This window comes from Rutilus rutilus (genome assembly GCF_951802725.1).
Source record: "Rutilus rutilus genome assembly, chromosome: 22".
Taxonomy (NCBI): Eukaryota; Metazoa; Chordata; class Actinopteri; order Cypriniformes; family Leuciscidae; genus Rutilus; species Rutilus rutilus.
In genome coordinates this window covers 5,392,443-5,405,873 of record NC_140227.1, presented here as the reverse complement: position 1 = coordinate 5,405,873, position 13,431 = coordinate 5,392,443, and the positions used below count along the sequence as shown (strand labels likewise).

The 13,431-nt window shown below is 38.1% G+C and overlaps 1 protein-coding gene across 1 annotated transcript in view; it reads left to right on the top strand.

Moving 5' to 3' along the window:
- The first annotated feature begins 203 nt into the window (after positions 1-203).
- Positions 204-13,431, top strand: part of LOC311281695 (protein FAM107B) — a 32,491-nt gene continuing 19,263 nt past the window's right edge. The window contains exon 1 of the mRNA XM_084394874.1: positions 204-651. Coding sequence (XP_084251000.1) covers positions 628-651 — 24 coding nt within the window. The 5' untranslated portion in view covers positions 204-627. The remainder of the gene's footprint in view (positions 652-13,431) is intronic.

The following is a 13,431-nucleotide window of genomic DNA, read 5'->3' as shown; positions in this document are numbered from 1 at the left end:
TAGAATGTGTTTAGACTGGCTCACTTTCCTGGGCCATGGCTAGATTCCCACATTTCTCCATATGTAAAAACAAAGCAGACCACCATGTCTTGATAATCCCGGCAAAAATCAGACCCCATTCCCTGAATTCTGACAGGTATTCTGAGTCCATCCCACCATGAGCCTTTCCCAAGACTTCCTTCTCTGTCACCGCCAATTAGCATAATCTTGAGGCAGTGGATAAATCCTGTAAGGAAAGCGGAGTAACAGGTGCCACGGATGGTCTGGTTTACTCTGACTCAGTTTGATTCCAGTTTGTTTAAAGCTAAGAAACCCAAGATGACAAAACAGCTACCTCAAGTTTACAACCTGGTCCTTTTTGTCAAGCCAAAGAATGTCAGAGAGACTTAGTCATTATAATCTAACCCAACTAGTCACTTTTGCCAGACTATCCCACGTCTGATCTGCCAGGGAGAGCGAGAGGGTTTTTCTGTCTTCACCCCCTCCCTTCCTCCTTCCCTCCCTGGTGGAGCCCAAGTGGACACGGATCAAGTCGAGGAGAAGAGTAGAGTTTGAACTCACAAGGAAATCTCTGAAATCTGGGCCTAGCGGACATACAGCAACCTCATCCCACCCCAAAGTCTCAGCATGGGGGCGTCCTATGGCAAAAAAGTAAGTATGCTCAGTCATTTTTGTTAAGCAGTTTTGGTAACTGAGGTACTGGTGAGTAGATGACACAGGCCATGGCTTGTTTTCAACACTTGACGTGTCTTTAGAGAGTCTTATGGTCCGAATCATTAGCATTCAAGGCACTGCTATTTTGTCTTTAATGGTTAATATTGAACAATTGAAACATCTAACCTTTTTCAATGTAACCATTTAATGTGTGAATGAGTGCTGATTTTAACGTTATTTTGTTTGTTATAGTCAACATTCATCATAATGCTTTGAAACTTTCAAGTTAACACTTGTTTAAAAAGTCTAAAAGAGCATTTGAGTCCAGGACGGTAAATGCTGTTTACGGTTGGCGCAATATAAAACGGAATTGCTCTCATTTCCATGAGTTTGGGATTAACCCAAGAGCCCATAGTTGGTGTTTTGAATGTTTAGGCCAGTTCCAGTGAAGTATTGGAGTAGAAACACTGACAAATATTCGAGCTATGGGGCGGGGTGCATGCTGGGAAGGTGTGGTGGTGACTGAAGTTGACTCATTGCTCAGTGCTGCTAGTGACAGCTGACAGCTGCTGTAGAGAGGGTTATTAGAGGATTATACAAGAGCCTCTTCTGATTACCTATGTGTGAGCCATTTGACTGGACAATCAAGCGTCAGGTTTATTAGGGTGAAGAGACACAGTCAGAATTAAATACATCTTGATCCATATCACGGATAAGGAACTGTTCTGTATAGGCTTGTAGTTGAATGTTTTGTGAATTAGCAGGTTATTGACCAATCTTCATCCAGAAAAGGGTTGTTTCTTAAAAGCATTGTGAGCTAAGTTGATCATATTAGAGACTGTTGGTGGCAATGATTCTACGATCTAGTTAGTCTTACAATGCTTTTGAGCCCTGGACCATAACTAGTTGTCTAATTGTGAAAACATTACTAGTTGTACTGTGTCTGTGGGTGTTTCATTGGGCACTTTTATGAGACCAGGAGTTGATTTTTACTCAAATTAATGTATTCCCCCCACTTTTTTCTTTTTGCTATATGAGAATCACATTAAAAGTAACTTTACCTACTTTTCACATGCCTTTTATGTATAGACTTGTTTTTGCCCGTGTTTCAGATTTTTTATCTTAAATTATGAAATGCATCATAAAAACATTACAGTATATATGAATACATGAAAATGATAACAATACAAACAAAGAGTATAATAAACATAAACCATTTCATGTGCTTGCTTACACTTACTTAGGCCTACTTACACTCACACACTCACTCACTTAGCCTACTTACTTACTTGTTGTTGTGGTGTCATTTGCATCATAAACAGCAGTTTTGTACCTATTAGAATTTACAGCACTTGTTTACTAAGTAGAAAGCAGTCAGTCAAGAGCTTGAGAACAAACAAAGAAAAGACCAAATAAAATTCACTTGCAGGCAGAATATTTAAAGTAATTAAAGTCAAATATAAAGTAATTCAGTCACATTATGCAAAACGTGAAAATAATGTGTCATTTTGTGTATTTAGGATATATAAAAAAAAGCTAGCTATGAAGTTAGGGGTGGGGATTTTTCTTGTTTTTTTATAACTTTCATCATAATAACAATAAACTGACAAAGAAAGTGTGTTTTAAGAAGTCTATTCTTTAAAAGAAACTCCCAATATTTTTCCCTTCATTCTAGCAGCGGGGCAGAGGTCATGGATTTATGCTGATTTACTTTCAAGACACGCTATCAAAAAGCAGCCAATAATACTGTAGCAATGACCTTGCAAATTCCTCTCCATGTCCCACATGCAAACTGGAGGCAGACCAATTCAGTATCCCGTAATCACCCGGAATATCGACTTAAGGTTCACAGCCGTCTCATTCTGTTCAACCGGCATGGTGGATCATGCAGCCTGTCCTTCAAAACTTACAGTATATCTGAAGTAAAGCAAGAATGGTGGGCCCCCGGTGAGCAGATTGTTGTTTTGATAGTCTAGCAGTTATTGGAATGTGAGTTCTTCAGTAGTAATGTCTAAGGTGCAGCAGAGAAACCAGTGCTCAGTGAGAGATGAAAATGTCAGCTTGTCAGAGCTGTAATTTCACCCTCTCTGCCAGCTTCCGGGACTCTTGGCATGAGCTGAATACCTAGACAAGACCTCGCAGTTATAGACCCTCACATTACAAGACCCCTCTTTCCCTTTTTCAAATAGGCTGTTGAACTGAGGCCTAACTGGAAGCGAGATCATTTGTGATTGTTAAAGTCCCCCTGTAGTCAATCATTTTATCCCTTAAAACTCACCTTTAATCACCAAAATGACACGTTTTTTCTTCAATTTTTTTTGTTTTTGTCATGCCTTGAAGTAGCTTGAATGTACACCCTTGCCTCATTTAGTATACGTGGTTCTATAAATATGCAAATGAGCCCCGCCTCCACTCGTTGACGATCACACGTTGACCTGATTGGTTACAAGGTAGTTTGTCAGAAAGTTTGTCGATTGGTTCACTGCCGTTTTATGGACAAAATACTCAGCAATGGTGTTGACTTATGAATTTTTTCATATGTTTTTTTCTTTTTTTCTTAAAGCACATTAAAAACACCACATAGACATATAAACAACATTAAAAGCTTGATTTTCACCACAGGGGGACTTTAATATAACCTAATGCAGCGACATGCTCTGTTTTGTTGGGTCTGGTAAACGCAATTGATTTCATTAAAACTTTGTTCTGAGTTCATCCTGTTACAAGCTTTATTCCACTGGAGCGTGTGTATCCACTGTGGCATTTCATGCATGGGTGAGATGAGACGCACCTGCTCAAAGCTCACTCAATCACGAGTGAATATGGAGTGATTGGGAAACTGGTTGTAATCCAAGCAAATGAAATCTTGCGAAAAATAAGTAGGCCTATACTTTTTTGGAGTATAAAAGTATACTTTGTGAACTTATATGATAGTTTACTAGTCAAATACATTTTTTGGTTTATGAAAGTACACTTTGAAGTATACTCTCAATATAAACTACTTCAAGTATGTTTTCATTAAGTGAACATATCATAATAAAAAAAAAAATTATATAGGTATTAATATTATTTTATACTTGAAATATACCTTTAACTGTACTCTTTCCATAAAAAAATAAATATATATATTTTTTTAATTATACCTTTTTATAGCTTCATGCATTCTTTTTTTATCAACACTGGAATTTGGGTAAGTTTCATTGAAAAAAATCAACATTTTAAACATAAAGTTGAGAATTACTGAGCATAAACAGCACACTCGGTTCCATTCCAAACATAGCCTCTGTTTTGACATTTTACGTGCTTTGGGTGGAAACTGTTTAGGAACAATAAAGCTCAGACTGATCTTGGATGTGCATCTCTGCTCCTAAATTATAATGAGTAACAACAAAGCTGGTCTAGGATCAGGATTAATACGGCTACATCAGCCAACTCCTGAGCAGAGCACTTGCATGTGATTTCCCTACTGCTAAATGGGATGTCAAGTTGTGCTAATGCTTCCTGTGCCAGAGACCTACTGAGGAAGATTAGACCAATCAGACAAATCCTTTCTAAATGATCCAACAGTCAAGCTAAAAATAATGACACGCTCTGGGACGGAATTTAACTCTGAAAGTACAGGTGTTTATGTGTTATGTAAAAGTTATCTGAGACAGCACAAATGTCTAATATGTTCAAAAGTGTATTCACGTTTTTGTTTTTTAATAAATGGACTAAAGTAGCTTTTGTAAAGGTGCACAAGGTGTTTATTTGCCTGTCTGTCTTCCACTCACTGAGTCATCAGTGATGTTGGACTTCTGACATCTAGTGGTGTGGATGAAGCATCACGCAAAAGCAAGTTTTCAGTTACCATATTTGTCACCCATGATTCATTTATTCCACAATTAAAAGTGAGGCTGGTCATGTGATTTCAACATATCAGCCACCATGATGAGGCGACCCGCTTTATGTAATACTTTTACTGGCTACTGATATGACTGGTCTTTGATTCTCATAGTGCATCTTTAAGTTACACCAGGTTGATCTTATAATGAACTAGTTATAATTAGCTATATAGTTTTATTTGTTGTGTTATTTTTCTGCTGTACACCAAATATGAGCTTTTATTAATAAAGGAAAGCATTAACATTACAGTAGCTTTTTGTTTTAATGTAATGTTAATTGGATCACGTGTGTTTTCACAGTGTTTGAACATATGTATTGATTTTGTTATAAAAAAAAAAAGAGTAATCCTGAATAACTGCTGAATTCTGGAGTTTAGCAGCTTCCGGTTGGCTGATGTCAGACAGTGAATGTGTAGGAGAAAAAGTGGGTCAGATTCAAAGTAAGATGGGTCCAGACACCAGAATGTATAAGAACCCTGGAGACGAGTAACTGAACCTGTCCGTGGTGCACTTCAGCCTCTGCAACAAATGAGTCTCTTACACAGGACTCTTAAAGCAGAAATCCCTTTCTCTCTCACTGTCTCTCTCTTTCAGCTTTAGCACAGGTCTCATTTCACTCCATTAAGAGAAAAAAAAACCTCTGAAATAAGAAACAACACTTCAATTTGAAGGCTAAATTGTGGGTTGCAGGCAGAGATAGAGGTTAATCTGAGACTCAGGAATGTTGAAGTTTCAAGTGACTGCTCGGGTGTTTCACTTTACATTCGATATTTGTTTCACTAAATTAGACTTATAGTTTTCCTCGGTTTTAATTTATGTACAATTAAAATCTTTTTAAATACTTTCATTTTGCTGTGTGTTCTTGAAAATGATGTAAAAGACAGAATGAATGATCAAGCATGTCAACATGTCCATTAAACTCGGTCAAATGATGGAATTTATACAAAACTGAAGTGAGGGAAAAGGTTCACCACACATCATAAAAAAAGAAAACAATGTAATCAACTTATGAATAGTGTGGCACACTGTTTAAAAAATGAAATATTCTAGAATGTCTACAGCAATGTATGGTTTATGAACATGGTGTTATGAATATAACTGTGCATATGATTTTTATGACTTTTTATTGTGGTCAAAAATTCTAGAAAGATATATTTGCTAAATCCTAAAAGTTGATTTGACCATCTAAATCTGTACTGATAAAGAGCATGTTTGTCTGCAAGTTAATAATTCCAGCCTACAAATCAATTTTCTCTTTCATTATTTTGGTTTGACCTTAAATATGAATACTAATGTTTTCCACCCACACAGTTTCCTCCAACACAAAGCAATTGTAGCCTAGAACAAATTGGGTTTCAAATATTGTTTTTTGAAGGATTATTTTCTCATTCGCTGGAGAAGAATCACTTATACTATGGGAATCATACATTTGACCCAGCTGATCAACTGCTGATCAAAATCCATGCTTGCATGCATTGCAAGTAAATGAATAGTCTGAAACTCATTCGTTGTCGTTACTGAAATCCCCAGAGCTTTGTAACTGACACGTTGTGATTCATTGAGGGCTTAAAAATCACAGCTGCATATGGCTGATTCGCCCTTTGACATATGAAACTAAATATATGTGTTGTGCAAAAATATTTGATGACGTTTGACGCAGTTCAGGTTTTATTTATAACCTTTTTAACTGCATTTACATGTATAGCATTGAATGTATCGGTTTGGGGCATGACGTAGGCTGTGTGGATATGTACTATCTAGTACTATATTCCCCACCAGGTGGCACAATCGCTCCAAATGTTAAAATGCCTTTAAGAATTCCGTATGAGCATATGACATTTAAAAACTGTGATTTACTATAAAACAATTGTGTGTTACAACATAAGGCAAATATCTTACCAAAAAAAAAAAAAAAAAAAAACTTTTTTAGTAGATTTGTTTTACATTTAGCATTATACTGTTTTTAATTTATATGATTATTTAAAACCCCTGCAGACAGCATACAGTAAATTTAGGCTCTGTCTCCTACAGCATGATGTCAGACATCACTGGTGCTAATTTTGCAAATATATGACCAGGATATTAACACGCCTTAGGAGGATCAAGTGAAAGAAATGTGTTTAGTTTGTGAATTGTCTGAATTGTCTGCCTATCTTAAGGAAGCCCTGTATAATATACGTAGATCAAACCATTTTACAGTCCAACATCTCTAAATTCACCCATTTTTAGGCAGTCAAAACATATTACTGTAAAAGAAGTTGACCTCACTAATTCAAAAGGTCTGTTTTTGGACTGCTATTACAGTACAGATATTTTCTCTATTAGATGAGCCACATTTGAAGTTGTGATGAATAAAAGTCTCACATTAAAGTTAAAAGACCCCAAACTCTTGTCCGTTTACTGTAGAACATGCATGTGCATTAGCTGGACTAGCCTAAAAAAAAAAAATATATATATATATATATATTGTGTGTGAGTGATTGACTTGTTGTTTGTGATGTAAGTTTGAGTCTTTCCATAGTCAAGTAGATATAAGATATATTTGTATTGTTGAAAAAGACCTGCTTGGGGACATTACGGGTTGGTTTGCACAAGGAAAAGTGTATGCTAGTATATGCTAGTGCACGCACTTGACTACACACAAGCTGTTTAATAGAGTGGCTCCAAGCAGCCCAAGATTTATCACCATTTCCACTCACTTTCATCTCAACGGGAAACGGGAAGATGGATTCTGATCTTGTGTAGTTTACCAGGTCTTAGCTCCCATTAAAACACATAATGACCATTAGGGGAATGGAAAATGTTTAACTGTGTAAGGAAAGAAGCCTTAAGGGGTCTCTAATGTCTGTTTCATTGCAACATTTAGATTCATATTCATATTCAGGCCCAGGCAAGCAGATCAGGACCGTGGGAATCTGCAGAACGGTGTCACATGTCACAAACAGAATGATAAACGAATAAACAATATTTTATCGTACATGAAATCATTCCTTATCGGTGTTTGTCTGTGTGCCGCAGCGGGTCCCAGCAGAAGACTGGAGCGTTGATCCGTGCCCATGTTCTCCAGTAGGTCCCGTGGATAATTAGCAGGCTGTCTCTCCCCTCCGTGGCCTCCGCTAATTGTTTGTGTTGTCTAGGAAACCTGAGAACCCTCAGCTTGAAACCAGAGCAGCAAAGCAGGGCCAAAATCTATTAAAAACACCCTTTTTGTTTGTGGCTTATGCGTGAGGATGCAATATCACTTTGCAGTGTATATGGGTACAGAGACAGGTTCTGAACAGCGTAAATAAAACATGAGAGATCAGAACGGGCCACAAGCAGAAAGGTCAAGCGATCACTTCGGCCGGTAACTGGACACTACAGGTGAGGCGCTGTGGCATCCAGCCCATCTTGGAGGACAATGGTGCATTCTAGAGGAGGTCACGCTTGGCTCTCCTCAAGGTTTAGTGATGCCAGATTGCTTTGGCTGTGGCCTATATTCTGTCCCTTGTGATAGACGAGAGGACAACTTTGATTTCAGAGAGGTTGATGTTCTTTTCTACATTAGGCTACTACATCATACTACACTAGATGAAACTAGGCCTACTATACTATACTACTTTTTACTGTACTGTACTATATACTGTCCTGTACCGTACTGTGATGTATTGTTTTGTTCATTCCCATTGTGTCACGTTTTGAGTTTATTTGTTCATGTTTAGAGTTTGTTTTTGTTCTGGTCTGTTCATGTCTGTGTTTCAAGGTTGGTTTATAGCTTGTTAATTAGTTCAGTCTTCCTCCGTATGTCTTCATGGTTACTGATCGCTTTATTTCTGGTCAGGTGTGTTTAGTTATTTGACCCCTCTTGTTTACTGTATATTTAAGCCCTGTGTTTCAGATCATTGTCAGTTCTATTACTATGTTGGTTGTTCTGTTCCAAGTTCCAGAGATTCTTTAGTCTTTTGTAAAGTTTTGAGTTTGTTTAATAAAAGAAGCTGCCGCATCTAGATCCTGGCAACTTTCTTTTGTGCTGCAACCAGCGATTGTGACACATTGTTTTTCATATTTTATTGTTTCATTTTACCTTTCAATGGAAGTGCTGTCATTGCAGCTATAACTTTGATTTCAAAGTGCCAGATATTGTTTCTGCATAAAAAATTCATAGTAGGGCATATACTCTTGTATAGTATAGTGTAATGCAGTGTATGACTTTCATTCTGCAGTGGAGCATATTTTGAAAAAATGTATTTTGATCATAAAAGTCAATAGGGTCCCATGTTGTTTTGGACCCCATTAACTTGAATTATATGGACAAAAACTATTGAAACATTCTGGTCACTGGTCAAGCAAACACACATTGTGGATTCTAGACTGTAAACTATCCGGCAGTGTTCCTATCAAAAAGGTGATTGGCCCTTTAGATGGAAGCTTCCGTTCCTACTGTTGCAAAGCATTATGATTTCTACCATTTATTTTTTAAATAGTGGTCTGTCTCTCGCTTACGTCTGCACTGCACTGATCTATCAGTACTATGCTATACTGAACTTTACAGTATGCTATTTATTCATTCACAATTTTAGAGATGGCCTGTATTGTTTAACGTTTAATTGGTTCATTTGTGTCTGTGTTGTCTGAATTATCACAGTCATACTGATACATATTGACTGGCTTAAGAACCATTTCACCAGAGAATCAAGATAGATGAAGCCCAATTCCACACTTAATGGACTGAGGGGCATTCCATAATTAAAGGAGAGCATTCAGTGCCGAATAAATCCAATTCAGATCTCATTCATACTATTAAACACCACTCTACCATTCACGGAACGCTGCTCCAAATATGGATTGACTCTTAGTGAGCATAAGCTTATTTCAACCTGATTCCATTGTTACTTGAGGAGGCTTTGCATCTTTCAGCCTCTCAGCAAGTCTTTGTTGATTATAATACTGTGTAAAGCCTCTCTCCCAATGAGAGGACACAAATCCCCTTTAAATACAAGCAAATTAATTACATCTCAATAAAGCTTCCCTCTTTTTTATGTCAGGCCTGAGAGCTCGCTCAGAGGAAACACATTGATATTTGTGCAGGTGAATAAAAATCCTCTGCTGGTTTTGTTTGCAAAGGGTGTGTGAGGGACAGCTAACCAGAAATTATTGCACTGAATTTTCCCTCTAGGTTGTAAGAGGTCTATGTAAGCCTGAAATTAAAGACATTTGTTCTTTCCTCAGAATGTCACTCTCTTTTATTTCCCAATTTCCATGTCCTTGCTGTGAGTGATAAGACAGTGAGGCCCTTGTGAAGACACCAAGCCTGAACAGGCTTCTCCTAGCAACTGCAGCTACAGTATCCATTCACTCAGCTAGAGGGTTCTGCATTGAATATAGCTCAGGAAAGAGCCGGAAAAGAGTCCTCGGGCATTAATTTGTAACTGTGGGCTGTAGAAAAGCTGGGTCCACTCAAAAAGAGAAGGGGTGCATGCTCCCACTGCTGGATCACAAAACTTTTACATCTGAGACCAAGTGGTTTCATTGAGTATAAATACGGCTGAATATGAATATGAATATGTTTTGGTTTGGTTCTGTTTCTGTTTGCCTGTGTTTCTTGTCATTGTAAGTCGACCTGTGTCCAAAATCACCCTTAAATAGGACAATTTTTGAGTGGACAGCCATTTGTAGTTGTGTCCGAAACCATAGTGGATGTTATCGAGTGCACTCATTCAATCCCACAATGCACCGCAATAATGAGAGTACAACCGATGTAAGCTCAACGGCTAGAAAATACCCATAATGCACCGTGACGGGAGCGTTGAATGAATTCCCACGTCCCGCTAGAATATGGCGCCTGTAGCTCAATCATCCATCCATCCATTTTCCAAATTGCTGGTCCAATGTGGTTACAGCATAATCTCATACAGGAACAAATTCCTTTTTACATTATTTAATAAGGTTCATATATAGTTTCCATGACAGAGTTCAAGATAAATCTTTTCATCTTACTACTGGAGCTGCCAGTTTGCCAAGTTTCAAATGATTATTAAAAAGCAAGCACAAACTGTGCAAAAGCGACAGACCTTCAGGCGCAATTAGTATCCAAATGATGTCACTCGTTTTCATTCACTCCTTCAAGTGGACTATATTAGTGGAGTAATGTAGGGAATAGTGAATATAGGGAATAGGGTATAGGGGGCGATTTCAAACAAAGCCCTGATTTCCTCTTGTGTGCCAGTTAATTAATGATTACTTTCACCTGTGGTTCATTTTGTTCCCTCGTTCACCTCCGTGTATTTAAGTCCTCAGTTTCCTTTGTTCAGTTGTCTGTTCTATGCAGTGGTGGTTCTAGACAAATTTTATAGGGGGCCAAGGAGGGGCCAGTGTTTAACCAGAGGGGCACATTAAAAAATGGCAACAAATGATATTTAACTTTATTTTACTTTAAAATCATATAAACATTTATTTTGTACAAGAGTGAGTGCAGGTGCAAAAGAGGTAGGGCGATACAAAATGAAAAATATATACAGGGTGTCAATTCAATGTGAACAAAACTCCAGGGTACACCAAAAGGTACAACAATGTGCCATTTCCTATTTATGTTTAGTGTGTTCTTTGTCAAGAAGATCTGCTAGTGTTGCATCAGCTTTAACAGCTCTTTGATGATCCCTCCATGCTATCATTGCACACTTGTGTCGTTCAGACTTTGCTGAAAACCCTGCATCTCTCATAGTTGCTTTTTTCCAGTTTCTAAAACCAGGTGTTGAAACAAAAACAGTGTCTGGGGCATTTGGTGTGCTAAAATGTCTACATGCATAGCAATGTGTAGAGTCAATCATGACAGAATACTCAAGCCACGGATGAAGATTATACCAGTTTGGCCTGAAACTCTGTCTTCTGTCCCCCAGCAAAGTGGTTGGGAATATATTCAAGTTGGGCTGTACTGGTACATAATTCTTGGACTTGCTGATATCTGTAGAAAGATGTACAGTAAACATAGGGCACAACTACAACATTTATTTACTTATGCATGTATATCTGCATGTATTTCAAAATGTAGGTCAAGTATTTACAAAAAAAAAAAAAAAGAAACATTAGAGCCATATTGACACAAAAAAGAATTTACAGCAGAAAGCACCATTTTAAGGACACACACTGCTTTGCAAATAGTAAGAACCTTCTTCGTCAAAAACCTGATGGTGCAGTACCTGATCTACTTTATAAACATATCGAGACCAGACATTTACAAACTTGATTTCATTATCAGTGTGAGGACCAAAAGTAACACGGTTATGTGCAAGAACAACAAGTCACTTACGAGATGAAATCGTTTTGCTAACCTTCAACTCTTGCAACAGGAGGGGGGGCACAGGGGTAATGTCTACAGAGGGCACGGGCCTCCCTAGGCCTCCGTGTAGAACCGCCACTGGTTCTATGTCACGTAAAGTAAGGTTAGCCTAAGCTCCTTCTCATTAGTCTAGTATAGAGTTGGACTGTTAGATGTGAGTCATGCTTAGCCAAGTCTATGTCGATTTACTGGTAGCTCTGCTTTAAGGGATCTAGACTCTCTTGGGGCATGGCTCAGACTAACTTGAGATTCTCATTTCAGCACTGAAGCTTAAGGGCCTTTCCTAACATGGTTATATTAGTTACTGGGAGCAGTGTTGTGCAAGGTGTGTACCCCTGACACATTATTGGCTCAGGGCTCAGGCCTTTGAGTTTTAGTGCCTAGGTTTTTAGATTGGTTCGAACCAAAAGAGGGCAGGCATTGGTCTGCATGGCGTAGTTGATATTGGCGTCCCCATTGTGTCAGCAACTGACGCAGTGTAGTGTTCTCTAAAAAGGGAATGTCTTGGGGTTACCTGAGAAAGGGAACGAGACGTTGCGTCACGTTGCCATGCTTCGGGAATGCCTGCATGTCTTTCTTCAGACAATAAAATCTGATGACGTGTTTTCAGGCGCCCTTCTTATTTGCTGGGGCATATCTTGTGACATCATCACAATGCATCAGCCAATGATTGGTGTGATTTTACACATGCTTCAGGCACTGGATTCCACGAGGACACGTTCCCATAGCATCAGCAACTAACGTAGCATCTTCTTTCCTTTCTCAGGGAACAGGGGTTACATACATTCTATGGAATTGTACAACAGGAAAAGCTCTTAGACTTAGAAACCAATATGCTGATCTAAAAAAAAAAAAAAAAAATTCAATTTTAAAACTTAAAATTAGTTGGCATTCTCATGGCATTCCAAAAACTTTGTAACATTAAAATAGGTTTGGCAGCAATAGTCAAATGACATCATTGAATTCTGGTGCATCTAATGACGGCAAATTTTAATGAGATGTGAGAATTAGAGGAAAGTTTTCAGTCAAATGTTGGTGTTTTCCTCACACAAAACCATTTCATGAGTCATGCAGACTACTTTTATGGTATTGTTATGGTGTTTTTGGTAAATTTTTCAAAGTGCAGCATTAACATTCTACTAAACATCTACTTTTTGTGTTCTACGGAAGGAAGAAAAAACATAAACGTTTGGAACGACATAAGGATAAGTAAACGATTTTTGGATGAACTATTAACTATTCAAGAATGATCCAAAACTATTGTATTAAACTCAAAAACCTGTGAAAAATTGTTCTTAGAAGGTTCTTTTCGGACCCTAAGATTCTGCCTTTATTTTCTAGAACATAGAAATGCTACTCCTTGCTAGAATTGCACGGCAAGAGAAAAGGACTGGAACAGCCGGTTTCATGTTACAACAGCAGAAGCATAGTTAATGTGCTTCCACCTTTCCTGGATCCATGACAACTGAACTCTCCCATAATATATCCTAAATCAATTGGAGAAAGGAGCAAGCAGACAGAGAGTCAGTAATGCTGTGATTGATGAGAGCGATGTGAATATTTGTAAGCTGAAAAGCT